Raw genomic sequence first — 25,134 nt, 5'->3', positions numbered from 1 at the left:
CGATATGTATCGTTCACTAGTATATATATATATATACTACATGACTCGTGATTTTGTTTTTGTCCTATGCTGATAACACAAAATAATTTATAATTTTTTTCATTATATAATAATTTTTTTCCAACTTTTGAGAATACTTCTTTAATTAGTTGCATATAAAAATTTCTAATATGTTCCTTATATAATAATGTACGTAAACTACAGAATTTAAATAAAATTATTAGCGGTGTTTTGAAAAAAAAATGAAAATTAAATCATTTAATTTTGAAATTACACTTATATAATTAATAGTAGCTTTTCTTTTATAAGATAGTTATATGTTCTAAATATATGTCGTGAACACTTGCAATAATGAAAGCATAATGCTCGACTTTCTTTTTAATGATTGTATTGTTACAGGGATTGTTCGAGCCTGGTATTTAAGGCAAATTTAAGGTGAATAGAACTTAAGTTCCTGTCAGATCATCCAGAAAAAAAGGAAATTTTGTGTTTGAAGGTATGGTTCCAAATTCACCATCCCATTCAAATCCCAAAAGAAGATACAAGTTGATCATTGTCATGGTGAGGAAGAAATACTCCTACAAAAAAGTTAAAACTATCACAATGCATACTAAAACTTAACAGCTGGGAATCAGGGTTCCTATTTACAGTAGATATGAATGTCGATTTTGCCCGATCACTCGACCTCTTGACTCTGAAAAATAGTTATTCAGTCCTCGACAATCATGTGCACATGGAGAAATTTACGCCCACCATGGCTGCTCTGTTAGATCTTTTGAAAGCACGTAGCGAAACCTTGAATTATAAGGCAACCATTTGATCTTCTGCGAAGCTCTTTTATTTGGTCTGTTATCACAGCATCTTTTTATTGAATCGCTAAGTTTCTTGTCCACATTCTCTGTGATCCATGGTAGTATTTCATCAACTGGTACACAGACTTCCTTTGCATACTTTTCGACGAGTTTGGGCAGAAGTATCTTTTTGGACTTCTCTACTACTATATTGGCTTGAAGGAACTCTCTTTTTGCCGCTTCCAACTCTACTTTGATATTGGGTGCCGTATAAACGTTCAACTAGAAGAGGGAAAAAAAGATTTAATGACATTACACATGCTTCTGTTTGTGTCTAATTTAACACACAAAAACTGAGGAAGCCCAATCATTTCGGCTCATACTCCCTAGAGTGGGGTGAAGCTCGACATGATAGACTTTGTTAGCAACAACTTCACATTCATTTTCACTTTGCAAATAATAATTTACCAAAACTATTAGAGAAGTCTATTCTACTAATTACCCATGCCACCAAATTTCCCCCACGAACCAAACGAGTGGTAAAAGTATTATTATCAATGCCCCACCTGATTATGTTCGTGATAAATTAAATTCTGGTTTCCTACCCAAATGACATCGAAGAATCAGCCTTAAGTTATTCTGAATCCTCTTTTGGTCAGGAAAGCTATGGTAGTGAAGATTTGGATCAGAAACTCATTCCGTAAATTACACCAGGAAGATGACAGATTGACAGTGCATTTTGGTGCTTGCAACAAAAAAGTGTCTTTGTAGCTGGTAAACACAGGCATTGGATTTCTTTCCTTGACATAGCCACATTTGGTTTCAAAAGCCGAAAGCATCCTTTCAAGTATCTTGGGTGAGACATAAGAAATTTTCTCTTTGATGACTTTCTCTTTGGCAGCAGATTTGTAAGCAAACTATGGTTACTTGTTTATCTCATCTTGCATTTGCAAGGCTGATTCTAATCCACCCTTCATTATAGGAGTTCTTTTATGCAACACACTCAATTTTGGTATAGACAGATGGAGACTTGTGCAATTTTACTTTTCATTGTAAACTGTCTAATGCTGTTCAAGTCTTTACGCCGTACTACTGTCTCTATCACTTTTGACTCTATTGAAATACCAGTTGGGTTCCCCAAATATATATATATATATATGTATATAAGCAAGTATTCAACCTACTTATTGATGAACAACAAAAGGCGCCTATTGATCATAAAACTACTCTCTGCAGGAACACAATCTCTTTCTTTGCCTCCCACTCATAGCTGCAATTTTTGTCATGAATAAAGAGAAGGGAATATGATACCAGACTACAGAAGCAAATTACCATGGGATCAGAAGAAGCTCCTGTACACAGTGCAAAACAAACGAGTGGTTGCAAATCTTGAATCCTGTATTTTGACCTGATAATTTTTTTTTCCTCTCCAGATTTTTTCCACAAAGCAGTTGATAAAACAGTCTCCAACCACTGCAATGGAGATCGAAAAAAAAAGGCTCTGTGATGCATATACTTGCGTGTAGTAAGAATTTGTTCAGTTGGCATGGTAGGCAGTAACAATACAAGACTTATTATTTATTAAAATGAGATTAAACCAATACCTGTCCGATTCGAGGTGTCCGATAACAAAATATTGACTGCTCAATCATATTTGCGCTGATCACATGACCACCAACATTATAAGCGGCCTGTATCATGCCAACCGTTGCAACAAATTAATATGCATACACATAAACCGAAAATAGAATAAATTGAAAGCCACAAAAAATCCCAATTTCTTGATCAAACAATTCCATAGACAGAACAGAGTCTCCATGCAGACACTTGAAGACAGAACAAGTACTGTCCATGCAGACACTGAAAAACAAAAATTAAATCAAAATCAAATGCTTGAAACCTTAAAAAAACATAGTCTCTATCTTATTTTATCCTTCTCTGGATATCTTATTTTATCCTTCTCTGGACTCTGATCCTTCTTCTGGAAACATCATATTTCATCTCAAACAGGTATTTTCCATGCAAGTACTACTTAAATACAATTTTGTTGTTCCCTTTTTCCTCTTCTCCCTAAATTATGCCCATACCCCTCCCCTTCGCGCTCTAATACACCCTGACCTCTTTCTTTCTGAGTCCAAACATTACCACATCCATACTGTGGTGACCACTCACCGCATTGCTGGGGAAGGAACAGTTAAAAGGAAATAGAGATTAGGTAAGAAGGAGAAGAAAATAAAAAGGACAAAAAGAAGACTAAATTTAAAAAGAAGAAAGTTAAAATTTATATGGTGCAAGTAACTGTGACTCTCGTATGGAAAGTTTTGTGAGTTTTGAAAAAACTCATAGAGTTAGAAGTAATTTCCCCTTCCCTTTCAATTTAATTTTCACAGAGAAAAACAATTCAAAGTTTTTATATTGTAGCACATTGTGGCACGTGACTACCCTCATTTGAGAAGCAATAGTTTCTTTTTCCTCCCACCTTTGAATCACCTATTGCTATAAATTGATCACAATAACCAGGATATTAAGTAGGTAGGAACAATTGTTGAAATCATATCGAGGGAAAATTGTGATTGATTGAATGTTTATTGTACCAATTATTTGAGAATGTTCTAGTAATATAGCAGCTATATTTCTTCTCCTTAAACAGTAAATGGACACTCTCACGGATTAAGATCAACTTCACAGATTTTACAAAAAGAATAAAGCCAGACATTGGACGGTGAAAAGTAAAATACACTTGGAAAATGAAATCCACACCTTGTGAAACAATGCTAACCTTCTGAGCGAGTTGTGAGGTATCCCAAAAGCCAAATACGCCTTCAAGAACAGAATACAGTAACATTAAAAGGATAAACTTTAGAAATCTGAAATGAAAAGCAAGTATCATCTTTGTGAGATTTACATGCATAACCAAGGAATTGTATAAGTTGATCCAAAATGCTATTTGAGCATTGGCATCCATCTTCCGCACATTCACTTTTTCAAGCTGTTCCACCAGAACTCTGGAATGTAAGAGAACAAACAGCCAATGATAAACTGAATTGATTGAATGCAAAGATTATAATGTTTAGGTATGGCTTCATGAAAGTTCTTGAATGAAAAAAGATGAAGTTCCCATAGGTATGCTCTTCAACCATGGTTGTTCGGAAATGACCTCCTTGCCCCTTAGCAGTGATATACAATTAAAAAGATCCATATAGAAAGTCGAAACTGTGCCATATTTAACAACAAATTCTATCTTTTGTTCTGGTTTTGTGCTATCCAGGTGTTTCTGAAGGGATGACTAATATCTTTCGATCATACAAAAAGTCTACGATGGACAAATTAGTCCTATATCAACTTTGAAGTTTGATCCAATGTTTAGCCGGTGTATCAATTATCATACATCGAAATGTGCAGAGATGCTGACAAATGCTCTAGGTAGGCTGTAGGAAGAATACTCTATTTGAATGAAAAATGGAAATACTCATTTTACCCATGAAACAAGTATGACCAGAACAAATTCCGCATTGTTTCAAGGAGTGGTTCCTCAAAAGAGTTAAGCATACCAATTACTTACAGGTTATTATAACATTTAGATAACAAAAATTGCATTGGCACCCATTATATCAATATTTCACCCTGAATTGTGCAGAAAATTTAAGAATCTAAATGCCCCGCAATTGACCACAACTCAAGTCACAAAAAAAAAATAGTTTACGGAAAAGCTACATGTCATGCCATTACTTATGTGCTCTAGGGGAGGTGTACACTGTGCGTGCAGAGGAACGCGTTAGCTCTCAGTCATATGTTGGGGAGAGGGTTGACATACAATTATTGGGAGAATAACAATATTTTTTTACTTATTGGTTTTTCCAAAATTTATGAAAAGTTTGCAGAGGAAGAGGTACCAACCTGTAATTGCTGATGGCATATGATGCTCGAGAGAAACGACTCTTATCTTTTGATATCCAAGGTATTTCAACTGTTGATTTGGTTGACCAATCTTTCCCATCTCCACCACTCCATTGTGGAAGTATAGCACCAATAGATGACTTCGATGATGGATGAGATTGGTTTTGTTCTTCGCTAGCTGATGTACTTCGAAGCAAGCAGTAAACAGCCGTCATGCACCTAACCATTTCCTCTGCCAACTTACTGGGGCATTGGTAGAGGTGATCTTTTAGCATTCGCGGTGCATAATTTTTACTTGTGGTCGGTACCTGTTGCAGAATCCAATGTAAGCGATCATGGCGAGAAGCGGTTACAAAGGTTTATTACATAAAGATAGTCAATTCAAGTGGGAACAAAAATTCAACTGTTTTGAGCAATAATGAAACAACAATGAAGGGGTTTTCCAATTAGTTGCTCAATAATTTTAAATTTTTTCAAATGAAGCCATAAAACAACAATCATACTCCATCTGTAACCTTTCTGATTTGAATGTTTGCTTTTTCCTTTCTGTTCTAGGACATCCACCAATGAAGTCCTACTTCCCACAATTAAATTTTTTTTCCTAAAAATGATGTAACTCACAGCTAACACTTCAACAGTGTCAAACTAGGGTCCTTCTTTCTTTTTTCGGTTTCCTTCTTTGTTTAGGATTTGTACCGAGATTAATAAACCTATTCGTAGCTTTTTAGAGGTTGTCAATGTTGGGGTCACGGTTAGTTACCGATGGGATGTGCGTTTTAGGAGAAATCTTAACGATGTAGAGCCAGGGGAGTTTGCTTCTCTTGTGGGTATTTTAGATATGGTAAGGTTACAGGTGGGTTCAGAGGATTTCAGGGTTCGATTGGGGGATTCTACGGGCTTATTCTCAGTCAGATCTTTTTACGAGTCTTTCTTTCCAGTTCATATTTTTCCTTCGTTCGCTTGTCACGATCATATATGGAAAGTACCTATCCCCCATAAGATTCAAATATTCTCGTGGATGGTGGCTTTGGGAGAACTTCCAACATCTGATTCGGTGCAAAGAAGATTTTGGGAAAACTTCCAACATCTGATTCGGTGCAAAGAAGATGGCCAACTTGTGCGTTAAGTCCGAACTGGTGTACGTTGTATCACGACCACGATGAGACTCAGGACCATTTGTTGCTACATTGCTCTTTTTCACGAGGTTTATGGTCTATGGTCATTATAGAACTTGGATGTTATTGGGTGTTTCCACAAAGGGCACGAGATATGTTCATTATTGAGCCTGGTATCTTATCGGGATTAAAAGTTAGGAGATTCTGGTATGTGATCGTTCACTATACGTTTTGGACGATATGGCTTGAAAGAAATAACAGAATTTTAAACGATAAATCCACCGATATCAATGAAGTTTGGGAGATCAATAAATTCAGAGTTGTGGGATCGACAACAAAGATCAAAGACTTCAATCATTTATCGATATCAGACGTTGTTAGGGATTGGAATTTTTTAATGTCTTGAAGATAGTGTATTAGCTTATTCTATTTTGCGGACTAATCATCCGCTTCTTTTGTAACAAGAGTTAATTATTATATAAAGTTATGTTTCCTATCAAAAAAATAAATAAAACTATTAATTGTGTCCAACCATGAATAATTCAGAAACACGATAAAGTTCTCACTTAAGACAACTACTTTTGTATCTAACTTGAAAACCATAAAATGGTAAAAATACCCAAAGTTCTAGAACTATAATGAAGAAACCCATTCATTCTTCATCCCTCATTTATAAGCTGAAATCAGTCACAAGGGCTCACAAATGTCAAGTAAAATGAAAATTCTAGTAATCGATGACCCCAATACTAGAAGTAACGAAGAATTTATGTGTATATGAACTCATGAAGAAGTCCAGAATCAAGTCATCAAGTGAAAATTAATTATTATTTCTATTCTGCATAAAATTTGATTTATACAAGTTCATGTGGAATACAGTTATGCAGTCATTGTAATTCTATTAGAAGTACAATTCAAACCCTAAAATTTTCAGAAATAAATTTGAACCTTCTCGGGGTCTACATATTTCTGATCCAGAAAATGCTAAATTTCAGATGTGAGTAGTTTGACAGAGGGAATGTGAGTTATTATTATTCTTCTTCTTCAATAAATTGAAATCAAAGCTCAATGGAAAAGTTAGAACTCAAGAACGAATGACTATTTTTAATCAAAAGAACGAATGACTTTCCATCACATAGTTATAACTATATCATTAGTACGAACAATAAAGCTCCTCTTTACTTGATTAAAACTCATAAAATTGTGGATGCAAAACAAGATACTAACCTTGATCGAAAAACTTTTCTCGAAATGCATGCTCTCTTTTGTATTAAGTAGTGAAATATGTCTTGTTTTTGACTGCAACAAACTTCTTTTTCCTGAATCATTTATGGTAGCCAGAGAGTGGAAATTTCTTAAAGGGAATTTTTTTGAGGAGCAGAAGGCACTTGAAATGATACTTGGATGTTTCCTTGATTCACTCTTTGCATGTGCAGGAGAGGTAACAACAGAGTTATGCTCTGAAGCTGACCGACTAACGTGTTCAAATATGCCCCTGTAGAGAGAGAGGACGTGTTGTTCGCGCTTTGCAACCTCTTCTTCGAGCAATTCTATTTCAGCTATCAACTCCTTTGTCTAAAATCAGCAAAAAAATTATGTTATTTATGTTCCATTAATAAAATATAATTAAAAATAAATATTAAACAGTTGCCAAATGGCATTATGCCATTCAGAGAACTATAACCTGGTTTGGAAATCTAGGATATGGAAAGTCAAAAACTTAAAAGAAGTGCTAAAGAGAAAAGATGCTAATTGAATGAGTGTCTCCCCCAAAATGCAACAGATGTACAGTGACTACACAAGGTGAATAAGGACACAGGTCTCTCTTAGTCTAAAAAGCAAACCTTGGGCATGTGGAAAAGTTTTCCAAAAAATTATGTATAGTCAAGGTCCAAGGACTGTTTATAAAATAAGCCTTGGTCATAGTATCAAATGCACTTCGATCCATATGCATTCATAACGCCAACTGGACCATCAGATAACTGTCAACCGGGTGATGTCAGAGATCTATCTATCAGATGGCCATGCAGCTCTAGGTAGGTTAGCTGTAAGGTGCAAGCAGAAAATTGACTTCATTCAAAAATAAAACCTCAGTCATATTTCCACAAAATTGTCATACCAAACTGATGGAAAAGACACTGTTTTCAAGCTCAATGTAAACTTTAATAGCACCAAGAACAGACACTCATCAAACAATTAAATTGATTATCATTTAATTACTACAGAGGAAAAACATACAAACGGCGGAAAAATGTTCAAGAAGGAATCAGTTTATGCCAGGATAAAAAAAACGCTCTGAATTCATAGAATAATAATGAAATTTGAGTATGAGCCCTCCAATAGCATAGATTCAAATTCTGGAAAGATGATTCTTCTGCCATTTTGAGATAAAACCCAGCTGTGTCCGAAATCACCTTTGCTAGCTTCGTAGTCAAGGACCGACAAGCAAAATTAGGAGTCTAGTTCAGGCAAGCTTACTTGTTACTTCACAGTTCAAACAATCACTAGGATATTTAACACCAGATACATTAGAACTGTTGCCAGCAGATAATTGAATTCTATTTTAGACTAACAGTTTCTATTGCTGAACTAAAAAGTTAATAACCAAGGGTAAGGATAGCGATGAGATATATATAGAGGTTTAAGTCTTACCATTAGATCAAGATCGTATTTATGACCTACAATTATGCTTATTAGCAGGATAAAAATAGCACGTGAAAATAAGTTCCTTGTGTTGAAACATTTGAATGAGTCAATGGCACTTATCCTACAATTCTGGATGTGACTAGATCATACGTCTGAAACTGACATTGCTATAATGTCTCCATACAGGCATACACCTTTGATGAGTCTGTTATTAACAAATCAAATAAATCCATGGCGCCTTCACAACTTCTCCTAATTTAGGAACGTTTGGGAACTATTTAAGAAGGTTGTAATAGGATGCATCTTGAAAAGACTTTACCTGAAAAAATTTGTTGCATGGTCAATAGAGAAAAAAAAGCATCTAGTTAGGATGGATGGATCCCAATAAATTCAGAACAAAAATTTAGATAAAGAAGCAATTGGAACACTGACTCAAGTTACCTGAGCAGCAAAATGACGATGCCCAGGAGATAATGTACTAGAAGCTCTTCCCATTGCCCTCTCAAGAACCCCGCGCATGGACCTCTCCTGCTGCAGGCGTAATTGTAATTGGTCGATCTGCAATAGTTTCTCCAAAAATTCTCAGATGCCCGCAGTTTAAATAGTCTAGGTTAGATAGAAGTGATATATCTCTAAAATGGCCTGATAAACACAGGTAGCAAGCATGCAGTATGTGTGTTATTACATCAGTAATAAAAGATGGCTGTAAGACCAAAGGAGAGCTATCAAATCCTACAGCTAGCCATGCCGATTCCCATTCATTCCTTCAAATGCAAATGAAACTCGAAAAAGAATAGAAAGATTGAAGGAGATATCATTATCTGCCACAGGCTCAGACAGTAGCCCAGACTTCACCAGTTTCAGTCTGCCCCACCTCGCAATTGATATTGCTAAGTTTAAAGTGGCCTAATATACTTTCAAGAAAACCAATACCAGGAAAATCAACATCCAAAAATATAATCAATATAAATTTTTCTCCAATCGCAATTCATAAGGAACTTTTGTACATTGATATGTACCCGTAAGTACCATATCAGGTTTGAAGCTGCAAACCAGGCCCTTGTTCTTGTTTTGAAGGCATGGGTATCACAAAGTGAAGGAGTTCAAAATTCTATACGATCTTTCCTATTTCCTCTGAACTCTCTATTGTACCCTTTGAGCAGTATATGAACATGAAATTATCTTCAACCCCAAGACGACATATGTTTTTTAAGCTGGTGTCTGGTACAGCTACAAGGTGACATTGTACACCTATCTTCAGATCGATGGAGAATAACTGGAGCATTTATTATTAACTAGAGTCATCGTGGATGATGCAGGCCACAGTGCAAACTAAATTCTACTGGTCAAAGTAAATTAAAAAAATTTAATCACTGGCTTATATTTTGACCGAACTAACAAAATAATTTATTTGGCAATAAACGATAAATATGAATCATATACCTACAAACAAAAGGAAGACACCTGAATAAAAACCAACAAACAGTTTTGGTCGTAAGAACAAATCGATTATTCTTTCTTGATGCCTATCACTTTATTTGTGAATTCTTCTATTTCAAACAAATTTTGCTGAGACTGTCCCATTGAATTATAACAAGTCGTGGTCACGCATTGATCTGGAAAATCTCTTACATCTTGTTCCAAGGAGGCTCTTTGATTTGAAATGTCATCCTTGATGCTAAAGTTCTTGTGAAGCGGGCTTGCCCTACAGCTACTGGTACAAGGCACAATATCCTGTAGATATGGACATTCAGTTAATCCTATTTCCAGTTACTTCAGGTATTACTTCCAATATAGTCCCCAAGATATACATAAGATACTAACAGATGATTGATGGAAGTCCTTCCTCGTGAAATAAGAATCTCCAACTGTTGGGGGATTGAAGTTCTTCTCGGAAGAACTGCAAAAAGGATCAAGAAAAACATGTTTGATATATTTCTTCATGATATAAAACCCAGAAAATTAATAATATTCGACAAAGAAAACTAAAGCTCGTAGCTTAAGGCTCCATACAACAATGGAGCTTAGTTGTTTTTTTCTCAGGCTTAATAATTATGTCTGCTAAAGGAAGCATCTTTGTATGTGGCTTTAGTTGGCTGTACAAGATTGATCCATTCATACTCTAAGTTTTTTACAATGAGCATTTTCCTTAATTTTTTTATTACACGAATCAGTGATGGAAGTACATTGATCGTTTACTCTTCTCAAATTCTTCTATCAACGAAAAAAACAAATGTTATACATCATTGCACCAGCAGTTTATGACCCCCGTTTATGAGTTCATACAAGATATCAACCTCTGAATAAGCATTTTTCCCAACAGTCTTCGATGATAAATATTGAAAAAAGTTCATTTTGTTTTAAATATTCCCAGGTACATAAATAAGTGATAGAATTGTTTCCTCTTCTCCGGTTCTTACATCAATGAACCAAACAATGTGCGCATATTTCTCAGATTCACTGGAAGAAATTTTTGTGGCATTTATTTAGTCGACAATCTTTCAATCGCATTCTAATTTGCAGACTAAAAAGAAAATTTCAAGTGATCACAAAATACTAAGTTCATATGAACAAGGACGGTGATAAACCTTTTGGAACGTCTATGCAGTGCATAACTAGACACACGGGAAGAAGAATCTCCATTTGCTCTCTCCTTGTCTTCCTCTACAATTGAACCATTATTTTCTTTAATTCTCTTCGACATACTTAAAGCAATTCAATAGTTTCAGATTCTTCCGCTGCCAATTATGCTGTCCCCCCTCAACGACTACATATCCACATGAATGATATAAATCTAAGCACTCCCAACACACACACACACACACACACGACCAATATGACTAAGCCACAGCTTAGTAGATATAAAATCATAAATACACCCGATAACAATTATGATGACCCCAGAAGAACTGAAAGAATCAATCTAATGTGGGAATTTAAGAAAGAAACAATTCATCAACGTGAGTTTGTGTTAAAATATGCAAATATTGAATGATTTGGTGATGAATAGTTAAAGCTTAAAAAGAAAGTAGAAAAGCACGCATCAAGCACTTACTTCAAAGAAGAGCTGGGACCGAAAACTGAAATCTTTCAGCTATGGGTTGTTGGGAGCATTCAATATGAACATTAACTTCGTCTGCCACATCTCACCAAACAATCGCATTGTGTATGATTCTAGACTGTTAACTGTACCTTTCTTCCTCCGGAAACTGATGGGCTAAAAGCGTCGTTTTTCACCACTTACATCGAACGAACTTCAGCCATTTTTGATAGAGCGATTTTTAAATATTACTATTGTGCTAAAAAAATCCACGTGTGTAAATAAAATATTTTTTAAAATAATGGGAAATAACAATGTCTATTAAAATATTGTCTAGGGACCGATGTTTCAGAGTCTGGACCTTAAATAATTAAAAGTAGAAACCGGGGTAATTTGGCCCCTTAAAAATTGGATCGGGGGTTTCGAACTACGGCCCAACTCTTAAGGGGAGTAAAGCCCGAATAAAAACCCAGCTCCTACAAAATTGAAAAAAAAAACCTCTAATGGGCTGGGCTTTTCAACGATCGGAAGGTTTCGAAACCCCGGTCGCTACAATTTTTTTAAAAATATATATTTGATATTTTGGTATTAGTTTAGTTTTCGAAAAAATAAAAAATAATCTATCAATTTCCAAATAATATATGAATGTGTGCCGGTTTAAAATTTTCTGTTTTATTTTTATATTAATATGGTTAATAAAATAATAATAATGATATTTGGAATACTATTACTAGTATAAAAAAAAAAAAGATTCCCAAGTTTTTTAAAAGAAACAATAAATTGATAGATTATTATATTTTTTATCAATCCTATTATTAAAATAATGATATTTGGAATACTATTTTTTTTAAAAGATTCCAAGTCACCTCATATTCTCTGTTAGCCGTATGCAAGCAGTCACAAGGTTGGAAGAGAATCTCAGTTACGTAGGTTCAACAGATATCAAAATTCTCTTGGACTCCTTAAGTAACACTTCACTTAGCCATATTCGACGATCGGCGAATGCAGTTGCACACTCGATCGCTTCTTTTGCTATTTCTTCCTCATCTCATTTTGTGTAAAAGATTGGAGATTTTCCTATTTGGTTATTGGTCTTGTAACTAATAACATTTTAAATATTCAATAAAGTATAAGCATTGATCTTAAAAAAAAACACGTATTGAAATAAATAATTTTTTAAAAAAAAAAACAGGTATTCAGGAATTTCACATTGCCAAAAATCGAGACATCTGAAAACTAGCTCAGCATAATTTTAAAATCATTCAATATCTATTCAACTATTATTATTATTATTCCAAATATTATCATTATTCATTGATAATATCATAATAAAAATAAAATAGAAAATTAGTAGACTGTAAAACATATATTTTCTTTATTTTTTCGAAAAATAAACAAAGTCATGCTTAAAAAAATAAATGATTTATTTAAATTTAAATAAAAATCATGAAATTTTTTAAAAAAATGTTGCAATTTAGATATCTAAAAAGTGTACGATTTATCTCATTATTTGCAGTTTGTCTTTATAATATGGAATTTCCAGTCAATAATGTTTTTCGATTCGTATCTGAATTTGATTATCGTTGCATTTAATTTCATCGTCTTTCTCGACTCTGTAAATTTTGTTCAGTTTCGGAGATTTCATTCATTCGACCTCCATAACCATAAACTCTCTGGAAAGAGCTATGTCGCGGGAGAGAGCTAAGCGGATTACCCTAGCACCAGTTCAAGAGGTTTGCCGATCTCTACTGCCTGCTTGTTAAATCTACACTGCACGCTCCTCAGTTTTCATTTTGCTTTTCTGAATTTTTGTGCTTAAATTTGCTGCTACCTATTCTCAGTTTTCGATAACAATTTTCTTTTTGGGTTTCAATTTCTTTGACTGTCAATTGCAGAATATTGAGAAGATTAAGCAAGTTGTTGAAGATGGCAATTACTATGGCGCTCAACAGATGTACAAAACTTTCAGTGCGAGGTATCTTGATCTTATTCACATTCATCTTTTAAATGTTTATGCTTTGATGTGGCCTGCGTGAAGTGGTGTCTTTTGATAATAGATGTCCGGTAGAGTTCGACTTATTTCCATGGTAGCTTGATGTTGTCTCGGTTTATAACTGCAGATATATATCTGGGGATAGGTATTCTGATGCCTTGGATATTCTTCAGTCTGGTGCTTGCTTAGAATTAGAAAATGGGCAGGTCTGATTTTTACTGCTTTCTTATTTTAACTGTTCTATTAGTGATTCTATCGGCCTAACGAACCTATTCCATAAGAATTTTTTACTGATCAATGAGCTGCACTGACTAGGCCATTCTAATCTATCACATCTGGGGAAACAAGGAGCCTTCATGGATTTGTCTTTTTTGGTAGATACTGGTTATCTCATATCTTTCACAGTAGAAACACTGACATGCAACGTGCGCACTGAATTTTAGGTTACTTGTGGAGCTGAGCTCGGTCTCATGTTCGTGGAAACCCTTGTTAAAGGAAAATTTCCATACGACGACAATAATCTTGGTCAGTTATTCTTTTAATATGGGTTCTTTTGTTTTCAGAAATGTCATTATTTGTTAAAATTCGTACGAATTTATTCAAAATATCGAAACACGTTATTTCTAATTTTTCAGCATATGTAAGCGCTATCATAAGTGTCAATGTGTCATACATTTTTGGTAATCCTAGGTATGGGGAAGTACATATTTTATGATATTGTCTTCTTGATAGATCTTTGAGTTCAGCGAATATAGGGTAACCAATGCTCGGTCTGGCCTGAGCAAACCTGGCTTTGGAAGACCTGGATTGATTGACCCGGCTTGGAGTACTGAGCAGGATCTTTTTCCCTTCTTGGGTCTTTCTAGGCAACTGGGTTAATTAAAACAAACCGGATAACTGTTCCTGCCTGGTTGCTCTTTAAATGAGACTTATTTTATATATGTCATGTATAAATTATAGAAATTTGAAGTAAACTGATGTACGAGAATCAGATTTTAAAGTAATCGCTTAATTTTCGTCATATTGTAAGAAATATTTATGGGTTTCCGTAGATCTGTTCTGATATTTGACACCACTTTTCATGGATAATTGTCCTTTGTAACCTGATCTATGAATAAGTAATGCTTGTTTGACACGTTACTTAAACAATCTTCACTATTTTATTTCCGATAGTTAAGTTCCAAGTACGTGATTAGTTTCGTATATGCTAAGATTATGAACCATAGATCGTATCAGGAAAATATATAAGAAGTTTCCTCAGATACCAGTGCCACAAAATTTGGATCTTGCCGATGATGATGCCATACAACAACTTTCTGAAGCTCTTGGAGCTGCAAAAATACGTGTGGAGGGTTGCTCTTCTTTTTTGAAGGCTGCTATCAAGTAAGATATTTTGCTAAATTTTCTCTTATTTCCTTTCATCTTTCTCATTATTCGTGTGATAGTTTGGTTAGGCAGGCATGGACAAAGGGTGAAACATATAGAAAATGTGGAAGCTTGTTTGCTCAGTCCAACAGGAAAAAAAAAGGATGAAGTGAAAGTAACATGAGAAGGGGTGATGGCGAGGATGGAATAACATGCGTTAGTTCATGTAGACAGTGGACAAGGGTTAAACATATATTTCAAGATTGTGAAAATTGATATGGTATTTATGATGAGTTATACACTCTAGCTAATCCTAATTTAACCTATGATTATTCTCAACTCTTTGTACTTCGGCTCTTGGGAAGTTCAAGGATGTTAGTATGCTGGGAATGATTGAACTCATATCCCATCGTTTTTAATGTTTATACTTTTTGCCGACCAGCTTAAAATGCACCAACAAATTCGTTACAATCTTTTCAGGTGGTCCATTGAATTTGGAGCACATAGGAATGGGTCTCCTGAACTGCATGATATGCTGGCAGATTATTTATATTCAGAGTCGCCTGAGTTGGTAAAGCTCCTTTACTTGATTCTGTTTTATAAAATGCTACACCTTATTCTTAGGTTGATGTTGGTTCTAATGTTTTCTTTAAAATCTATTTTCATTTGACTGTTATGCTAATCTCTATTAGATATTTTCCTCCGGTATAAAGAAAAATGATAGTTAATTTATTTGAATGAATACCTTCCCGCTACTGGAGCTCTTCTATGTGTCTGGCTTTTCCTTTTGACCCCTTTTGCTACTGGTGGCCTCGCCTGATTTCGTAAGAACAAAACATAGAAAAGGGTGCCTTAGACTCAGTATGCGCATATTTTACGTGTAAGAATTAAACATACTATGAACATTTGTAAGGCCTAAATAGTGACCAGCCGGAATAACAATGAAAATAATGACATGTTTAGTCAGTTCAGCTATGATTAGAAAACCATGACCATCAGAATAACTGATACGGGCAATCACATACCCTTGCTGCCAGAAACTGATATTCGGCCACTGACATCTATCAGCACTGACATCTGCTGTTGCTACTGAAATCCACCAGTGCTGGGATACCATGTACATGTCGTCAACAAATGGAATCCATCAGTGTCATCATCCACCTTTGGCAACTGATAATACTTTAATCTCAGCTAAAATACTGAAAGCTCTATTTTTATTTTTTTTGTTTCTCTACACTTCATAATTTATGGATTTTTAAATGGTTTGAAACTCATTTTAACAACTCATCACCCAAATAGAAAAAACCAAATTATAATACCTTATCATAATTTTGTCTGAACTCTCTATTGAAATACACATGATTGATCGCTCAATTTACTTGATGGTCCTAGAAATACTTGTTTATTGTCACAGTGATTGTCAATCTCCTTATCATGCTATAAATACCCGTTTATTGTATCAGGACATGGCCAAAGTGTCGTACCATTTTGTCAGAGGGAAAAGTCCAAAGAAGTTTGCCGCTACTTTAGTCAATTTCATGGGCAAGGTGTGACCCTCAGCTTCGTATTTGTTGCCATTCTCTTTTCGGCTGCTAGTTCAAGTTCCTGAAGCTTGTTGATTTGTCCAGTTGTTTCATTATTTGAATCAATTGATACAATAGTAGCATTTGTTTATTTAAAAAGTTTGGTGTTCGATGAGATGAACCTTTGGATCATGCCATGGGACACTATCTGAGAACTGTAGTGCGTCTTTCTATTGGAATCATTCTAACTTACAGTTTTGAACACAGTGCTATCCGGGTGAAGATGATTTAGCTGTTGCTCGTGCAGTTTTGATGTAAGTTATTATTGGAAATAGAATAAATTCAATAAAGAAATTGTAATGAAGTTTTTCTCGAGTCTCAATTAATGCAGTTATTTGATTATAAACTTTGAATCGCACATCATTTGGCTTCTTGTTTTAGTTTTGTAGTCAGCCACCTCTCAACACCTTGTGAGCTCTGTCTATTTAGTTATTCTATTCATACAATACAGTGATTTGTATGGAAGGGGTTGTTTAGATATCCCTTGTAGACAAAGTAAATGCAGTTAGAAACACTTAAATGTTCTCTCTTTTACTCAGTGACGTTTGAATTTCCTCTAACCTCTGATCAATTTGCTTAAAACAAAAAATTTTATAGCCCCTCAGGAGCAGACCGGATATCTTATTTATCTTTATCAACCAAAATTTTCTTAAGTACAAAATATCTTATGGATTATATGTTGGTGGACTTGGTGTAGACCCCTTTGGGGATGGATAATATATTAATGATTCAGCTGATGCTGAACATGCTTATTTACAGATTGAAAGTGCATCTTTTTGGTGACTGATAGATTATGCTGCCTCTGTTATAGGTTCTGGAGAGGTATTGTCACGCACTGAAAATCTCACCAACCAGGTCTGACCTCGAGCACAATTTCAATGGCTCAAAAGAACCAGACCTTGGTAATCCAGTTTGTCAAAGAAAATAAATATAACTTTAAAACTAATGCCAATATCTAAAGAGCTCCAGCATTAGATTTTAACAAAAAACAGAATAATTTCTAAATGCTCGACCTTGAGTTATTAATTGCCTATATTGTCAAAATAAATTAGGCTTATCAAAATATGGACAAACAATATATTTAGAGTCCAAAGAGATGGCAGAGGCAAACTTGAAACCCAAACTTTGTGCTTAAAGAGATTTCTACCGCCCCTTTTGTGTTTTAGTTATAGTTGTTCATATATGTAGTATGATGTTTATGAGCTTGTCTTTTGAATTATTCATTTTCATTTCGACAGAATTTTTAAATTGAACAAATATTTTTTTTTGAATTCCTGTCCTCTAGGTATTTATCGATAGGTAATTTGAGAGATGCTAATTTCCTCATGGATGACATGAAGAAGCAAGTGCAATTTCAAGAGGTTGATTTCCCTCGATCAGAATTGATGCAATTCATTATTTATCTTCTCCAGACGTAAGTCAACTCTTTTTATCACCCCAGCTTTCCATAGGGTGTCAGTTTTTGGCATCATGGACAGTTATGAAAATATCGGTGACAATGAGTTAAGAGTGAGTCTTTTCAAATTGAATTGATGAGAAGAAGCGCTCCATTGCTTCAGTCTTTCATTCCTTGTTTTAATGCAGGTTGCAGAGAGATGCTTTGCCGCTTTTCAATATATTACGACAACGATACAAGTCAAGTCTAAACAGAGAACCTATATTGAATGAGGTATGCATTTCCTAGTCTTATCCGGGTCGAGTGTCATTCTCTTTATCCTGCAATACCTTGATGTTTCTGTTGTTGGCTGTCCTCTTTGAATAGCTCCTTGATGAAGTTGCCTGGAAGTTTTATGGAGTTCGACGCAGAAATTCCATGCCCGGAATGTTCGGGGATATTTTCAAGGTATTCACTATTGATCTGTTTTTCATTAATAATACACTAGCCAAGTGGGATGCGCTCTGTTTGTGTGCTATAGATTTTTTGGTTTGCTGGTTGTTATCTATGCTATATTTTAATTTAACCAATTTATCAGAAGTCGGCAAATATTTTTCAATAAAAAATATAAGTTTATTCTAGTAAATTCAATAACTCTATAGAATATTTATGCTATTTTGATAAATTCAATCGTTGACACACTAGAGAGACCGAAACAAAAGTTCTATTGCTGCTTGCGTATTGTGTAGCAAAGAAATTATCGGACAGTAGTTGGTAATACATTGTACTTGTCATATAACCTGAAGTAAAAAGATACATTTTAATGATAATCTATTGTAAACAACTGGAGTTTTTCCTGAAGGCTTGTAAAATTTCATTTGCTACTTTACAGATGATGGCAGAGGAATAGGGAGTCGAGCAAATTGGGCATTATGAATCTATGATGGTCTACAAGCAGTTGTGTCCGGATTTCAAGATTTTTGGATTTTGAATACAAATCTAGCCTTCATTATACGGAGAATGTTTTATATGCTAGCTTTCATGTGTTCCTCAATGGTTGTTCCTATGCTTTTCCTTTAGTGGAATGGTGTACTCTCTCTCAAATTACTTATACCCAGTTCACAAAGAGAAATTTCCCGAAGTCTCAAGTTCCTTTTTTTCACCTGAACTCTCTTTCCTCGTTTTGTTCTTCCAAATTCAGACGCATTACATCATAATAGAGTTGTCTGAATGTACTCGTTAATGGAAAATCGTGGGTATCTAAAGAGAAATAAATAAAGAAATAATCATGCGTATATGCGGCGTGATATCGATTATCTTAAGGTTAAGGTTGTAGCTTCAAAGTATCTCAATATCAACATGTCTAATTTTAGTCAAATTTGAACAAACGGCTTGCATATAATCTGTTTCTGTTGTCAATATAAAGTGGCATGAAGTCCAATTGAATCAATTCTTGAAATAAACACCTCAAACTCGTGGTTGCCCCCGAAAACCTATATAAATGTTCGAGGATTCTACCTCTACATGGCTGCATGATGACCTCAAAGCTCGTCGATATATGATAAGTGGGTTCAAATTAGTTAATCTTGTGGGTGTAAAGATAAAATTTCAGTCCCTTGCACTAAATCCTTTGGTGCACCCGTTCGGATTCATCCCAGTATAATATATATAGGAGACGAAGTAATGCAAAAAACTATATTGCACCAAAAATATGATGAACTACACCTTGTCTAATAAATAGAATAAGTTGAATAAAAGCATAAACGTGTAACATCCAACAACCTCAGCATATCTACTATACAGGGGAACTCGAAGTGGACAAGAATAATGTCCTTTTTGTTATACGGGTTAGGGAGTTTGTGACTCGAACGACCCTGTCAAACAGACGAGTTAACTGCCTGTAACGGGGAGTGTGGACTGAAAAATGGAAACAAAATGGATGTGGCCTTCACATCTTTTGCTTGGCTTCACCTGTCCAGTAAGTTTTTGTTGCAACAAGTACTTTCTCCGGATTGAACGGGCCGCTTTCGTGATCCATTATTCGACTTTGCCATTTCATTCCATCTGTTATACTTTTGATCTTCACCAGAAGTTCCACACCATCTCTGAATATAACCGTGCCTTCAGGCCTTAGGATTCTATCCAACTCAAGGAGAATGTAAGTAAGGTCACACCTTCAAGAGCAAAATGACACACGAATTGTAAGCAAATTCATCAAAAATCACTTCTATTGCTTTAATACAAAATGAAAAGGAAAAAAGAAAAAAAGAAGAAGCAACATTACCTATCCTGGTATATGCTGAAGACACCACCCGCATGGATTAGATCGTAAGTTCGTGGATAGGTCGAGAATGCTTCACACCAGTCCTGGTATGTACCAATGAAACCTCGTTCGTAGATCACCCCCAACGTATCGGGCTCGGAATTAGCCGGGACCACATTCATAACCCAAATTGGGTATTTTGAAAGAGCTGCTGCGAATCCACCAAAATTAGCATTCATGTCCATGACATTCCGGTATAGTCCTTGTGGTATTTGGCTAACGATGCGTTTGTAATGTGCCAATCGAGCCTTCCACATTTCGTTGTCCTCTTGAAATTTCTTCTCAGTGATGCCTGGGATTGAGTTACTGCTAATTCTTGGTGGAACAGCAAAAGCTCGCTCTGGCCATTTCTTTATTGCACCCCCGGCAACCTCATCCGGACTACTTACCTCAGGAAGTGGTGTTATGCAGGTTTCCATATCTTTGTACCTTGTAACCAAAAAAGAGTTTGTTTGAAATACAAATATTAAATTTCATTCCCGATTTAATGTATGAAATGAAATGTCGGATTGAGGAGGTATGTACCAAGCTGCATCAGAATTATCAGATTTGCACATATGTGGTTTATGATATACCGCTCTGTTCTTAACGCATTCAACATGGTTGATTGGCTTTTGCCAGATCGAAAGATCTCCCTTTTCGATGACTTTTTTCCAGCAGATGCGTTTGGCTACATCCTCGATCGAATCTTGCTCTTGCTTCAAATCGTCTTCCGTCCTCTCCCAACCTCTCCAGTATTTCTTCCAGTGAATCGGCGGACCTGAGAGTATCCAGTACCCACCAGGCCTAAGAATCCTGTCTACTTCAATTAAATACATTCCATCTGCAACCAATCCAAACCAGAAATGATAAGTATGTATTCTACAGCATCGAATTTTGTCAAAAGAGATCAAGTTCGACAAAGAAATGGATCCTAACCATAATTGTACCAAGGAATCAGACAGCGAGAACAGTGAGCCATGTCGAAAGCCCGGGCGGGATATGGAAGTCTCTGTGAGCCCATGATGCCGATCATTGCTGGAACGCCTCGTTCTAATGCAAACCACACCTGTGCTTCGTGGGTATCTCTTGGAGCAAAAGACATCCCGATGATATTCCTCTTCAGCAGATAAGCACCCCAACTTGCTACCTGATGAACCAACAGCACAATAAGAACTGAGAATTTTGTGACACACAGGATACAATACGACCAGTGTTGTAAGATAAATTCCTCACCCCACAGCCCGTATCAACAGCAGTTCGAATGGTTCCATCAGTAAGAGGAATAAGCGCATTAATATCATCAATATAAGCATCTGCACCCCGCGGAAACATGGTTCCTCCACCAGGAAATCTAAAGCGATCTCCTTCGACTTGGATCCAATTCTGAACAGCTTTCTCAATGCTCAGTTCTTTGTGGGGGATATTGGCATACCACGCGTAATCCCGGCTCTGTGGCCATTTGAAAGGGCTCTTGTAGTTCGGCGGAGCTGGTATCAGGCAACGCAGGAGTTCTTCCTTCGTGGGGCAATGCCTCTCTCGGTATTTCAACATGTCACGATCGAACTTCCGACCCCTTTGCTGATCTTGGCAGGGAGTATATTCGCTGTATGACATGTCGCATGGTGGGAATGTCTCGGATTTTTCAGAACTGTTCACCGATAATTGATGGTGGCTTTCAAAGTCTAATGAATCAGCTGATATCGACGACGTTGACTGAACATTATCGGAGTTGGCTTCATCGTCGCAGCCAACTCTGGAGTAGACTTCAGATTGGGTTATTGAAGCTCGAGTTGTACTCTGCCAACCTCCCAAAACATAAAAGAAGACACAGAGGCCACTTACGGCCAGTATCCAAGTGAGACGTTTTCTCTTCAAATCAAGCTGGTGAGGCTTTGGGGATCCACTGTACTCCTTTCCCATCTAGACCTGAAACCAGTCCACACTCATGTCTCGTGAAACTAATTCATCATTTGTCCCATGCTAAACATTGACTACACCAGGCTCAGGAGAGTTTCATTGAAAGGTAGCGACACGATCAATAAAATTATATATATTCATTTATAGTTCTTTAAAAATTTCAAACTTTACTCGTCCCATCTCACCCAGGCTCCGAAAATCAGCGGAGTAGAGATCATTTCTGATCGACAATAGCTTTGCTGTACATTATTCATCTCCATCAACATAAAATCAGATATAAACTCGAAAATTTCAACATACACAACTGGATGGAGACGGCATTGAGCATACAAAAAATGATTTGCATGCAACCAAAACTACATATACTGCTTCGATCTCTCCTTCAACCCCATTTTACCGTCAAAAACATCATTTTAAAGAAGCGACCATGGAATATCAGTCAAATCAAGAGGTCCAATATCCAAGATTTCGCCTTACAAGCATGTATATCTATTACAAGAATGATGAGATAGAGTTGGATTAGCCATATATGCATACCTCTCCTCAGAGTTGTTGCAAAAGCAGAAGAAGATAAGTATACGTACAGAAACAGTGCTGTTATGCAGAATCTACAGACATTTAATCAATAATACCCCGGAACAGCCAGCTAGCTAGTTACATAAGTTTTGTTAATATATATGGTTGGTATCAGCGATCTAAGACAGTTCTCTGCGGTGAAAAGATTCTTGGCAAGCACCTGCAAATAAAGGAAACAGGTGAGTTCCCAAAGGCAGAAAGAGTGGGATTTTCTGTCTTTTTTTGATAATATAATTTTGATACAATCCAACATATAATTAAAAAAGAGAAAGAAAAACAAAGTGATGGATAAGTGGTGTTGTACACAGTTCATGTATGTATATTTGTATATATATATAGAGAGAGAGAGACCGTAAACAAGGGCGAACAGCCAACAAAGAAAGGTTGCTTGTATTTAATAGGGCATTGGCATCCTCAAGTTTATCGCCACAGAAGCCTGTATTTTCTCATCACGTCCTGTCCTTATCTGCCAAATACTGACCGTTGACTCCGACTTCTAAGGAGACATTTAATTATCTTTTTATTATTATCATCATTATTATTATTATTATTATTATTTGCGTGGGAAACGAGAGACACCATAATCTTTCGTGGAATTTTTTAATATAACTTCGGTAAATTAGTATTTCAAATACATCTTTGAACACATTTATTTTCCCAGTTTCCCTTAATCTTTCTTGATGATTGAAAAGGTTGCTTGGATATCAAAACTTGTAAATGGATAAGTAACTATTCCCATGAATTAGCAAGACAAATGATGTTGAAATTATTGTGTACATTAATTGTCGTTAAATACAAGTTTATAAAATTTAAGTAACTAATTTTATATTTTTAGGCTCGAGGTTTTAATATTATTGTTTTATTTATGGTAACTAGAAAAACGTACGTGCGTTGCACGTAAAAATCTAAACTGTTGAACATATATGTACGAAATTTTGATAATATTTAAATGAATTAAAACATGGTTAATAACATTTATCAACTGAAACAAACTAAGCCATAAAAAATAAAAAATCATGACCATAGACGGTATATGAATCAGATAAATTATCTTATCCACTTGACACACTTTCCAATATGCTTCTTGGTTGATTTTGACAACTCAACAACTCTTTGTCGTAGTTTGTTATAATATGCATATAACTATTTTGGTATGTTCAGCAAGTATCTGATCGTCTTTAACATCTATTATGTTATTTACAATCTTTATCGGAGATCTGACATGCTCGTAGTTTGCTTCTTTATCACGCCATTTTTTATGTTTTTTACATTGTTTTTATCTGATAATCTTATTTTCCCGACTATTTTTTTATTGTTAAATGATTTTTCCGCTTTTGACAATCATCAACTATAACTCTTAAGAAAAAATGCTTTACTCGTGATAAGTTTTCACTTGTGACTAAAAATATGTATAACATATATATTCTTCAACAACATAACCAATGAATGATGTTGCATCTTCTTCAAATATTGTGATATTTGTGATATCATTTTTATATATTTAGTATCAATATTATCAACATATAGCTATAAGCTTAATAAATTTTTAACAACTATTTCTCAATCACTGTGAGAAAAATACTTGAAATCTCTTCAAATGACTATATCTTAGAATTGTGTCCTCATTTAATTTGACGCAATTGAAGAAAGTCATCTTGATCGTCATTTTTTGGAAGTTTTGAAATAGTGATTGCGTGCATCATGTCATGAGGATGATATAGTTTCAATCTCATTTGTTGCGTTTAGAACATAATATTATATTATTCATTGAAACTAAACAAATTTTCTTCTATCGAGTTTATATTTTGTTTTATAATATTTTATATCTTGTGGAACGATATACAAAATTAATTATTGTATTTTAAAAATCTTGAGAAGAGATACGAATAATGTAATTAAGATATGCATATGAGATATCATTCAAATATATGTCAAAGTATTTGTCTCATTCAATATCTCATGATTCTCATCTAATAATATAACCATTTAGATTTCATGAGCATTTTATGATAGTCAAAATTAATTTGATGAAATATTGTAGAATTTTATTTGAATTTCAATATTTGGCTAAGTGAATTTATTCGACGAGGGGTTTTCTATGCTACCATCATATATGTTATGAATTAGCTGGTTAGACACTTTGACTAAAAAAATAGACAAAAACAATCTTGTTGTCACCTCGAAATATATCGAGATAATATTGAAGGAAGTCACACAATTTTTCTTAAACCATAGAAAAATATTAGGCATGTGTTAACTTGTGATATAATAAAAATTTAGAATCATGCATAATCATTGAATTAGAACAAAATCGCATGCCAAAAATCTACTGGATATTATATATTTTAATAATTTATCCATATTTGTCGTTCACCAGAGGATTCTTAGACCTACCAAAATTTGTAGTTCACCTATTATTTTCATAATAAATAATATTACAAAAATAATATAAGCAAATACATAAAAACTCAAACTAAAATGCCTTCTATCAATCTAAATAAAACAAATTGATTAGAGAATATAAATAATGTCAT

The 25,134-nt window shown here is 35.1% G+C and overlaps 3 protein-coding genes across 8 annotated transcripts; 1 reads left to right on the top strand and 2 right to left on the bottom strand.

The window, feature by feature from the left end:
* Positions 1-499: 499 nt before the first annotated feature.
* Positions 500-11,698, bottom strand: LOC142552166 (uncharacterized). 5 transcript variants are annotated; one of them, XM_075661816.1, is made up of 13 exons: positions 11,502-11,698; positions 11,035-11,110; positions 10,271-10,346; positions 10,079-10,180; positions 9,476-9,676; positions 8,888-9,004; positions 7,028-7,375; positions 4,689-4,996; positions 3,697-3,796; positions 3,552-3,611; positions 2,396-2,482; positions 2,124-2,264; positions 500-1,073 (listed from the first exon to the last, which is right to left on the bottom strand). In XM_075661816.1, exons 5-13 carry the CDS (start codon positions 9,476-9,478, stop codon positions 744-746), a joined length of 1,494 nt encoding a protein of 497 aa, XP_075517931.1. In that variant the 5' UTR covers positions 9,479-9,676; positions 10,079-10,180; positions 10,271-10,346; positions 11,035-11,110; positions 11,502-11,698; the 3' UTR covers positions 500-743. The 5 variants fall into 5 exon arrangements, with proteins under 5 accessions (XP_075517931.1, XP_075517933.1, XP_075517932.1 ...); XM_075661818.1 differs by lacking the exon at positions 11,035-11,110 and having other exon boundaries at positions 9,476-9,722; XM_075661817.1 differs by lacking the exon at positions 11,035-11,110.
* Positions 11,699-13,023: 1,325 nt separating this feature from the next.
* On the top strand, positions 13,024-18,943 carry LOC142552163 (protein GET4-like). Its single transcript, XM_075661812.1, has 12 exons — positions 13,024-13,219; positions 13,382-13,461; positions 13,607-13,685; positions 13,923-14,004; positions 14,706-14,862; positions 15,325-15,415; positions 16,308-16,391; positions 16,635-16,681; positions 17,713-17,841; positions 18,012-18,096; positions 18,190-18,270; positions 18,695-18,943. The coding sequence occupies exons 1-12, from the start codon at positions 13,172-13,174 to the stop codon at positions 18,710-18,712; spliced, it is 981 nt and encodes a 326-aa protein (XP_075517927.1). The 5' UTR covers positions 13,024-13,171; the 3' UTR covers positions 18,713-18,943.
* Positions 18,944-19,483: 540 nt separating this feature from the next.
* LOC142552164 (putative methyltransferase PMT18) lies at positions 19,484-22,880 on the bottom strand. 2 transcript variants are annotated; one of them, XM_075661813.1, is made up of 6 exons: positions 22,562-22,880; positions 21,341-22,033; positions 21,044-21,254; positions 20,651-20,948; positions 20,087-20,554; positions 19,484-19,976 (listed from the first exon to the last, which is right to left on the bottom strand). In XM_075661813.1, exons 2-6 carry the CDS (start codon positions 22,025-22,027, stop codon positions 19,751-19,753), a joined length of 1,890 nt encoding a protein of 629 aa, XP_075517928.1. In that variant the 5' UTR covers positions 22,028-22,033; positions 22,562-22,880; the 3' UTR covers positions 19,484-19,750. The 2 variants fall into 2 exon arrangements, with proteins under 2 accessions (XP_075517928.1, XP_075517929.1); XM_075661814.1 differs by having other exon boundaries at positions 22,609-22,880.
* Between the last annotated feature and the right edge of the window lie 2,254 nt (positions 22,881-25,134).

This window comes from Primulina tabacum, chromosome 7 (assembly GCF_025594145.1).
Source record: "Primulina tabacum isolate GXHZ01 chromosome 7, ASM2559414v2, whole genome shotgun sequence".
Classification (NCBI taxonomy): Eukaryota; Viridiplantae; Streptophyta; class Magnoliopsida; order Lamiales; family Gesneriaceae; genus Primulina; species Primulina tabacum.
This window is presented reverse-complemented; position numbering and strand designations above follow the sequence as displayed.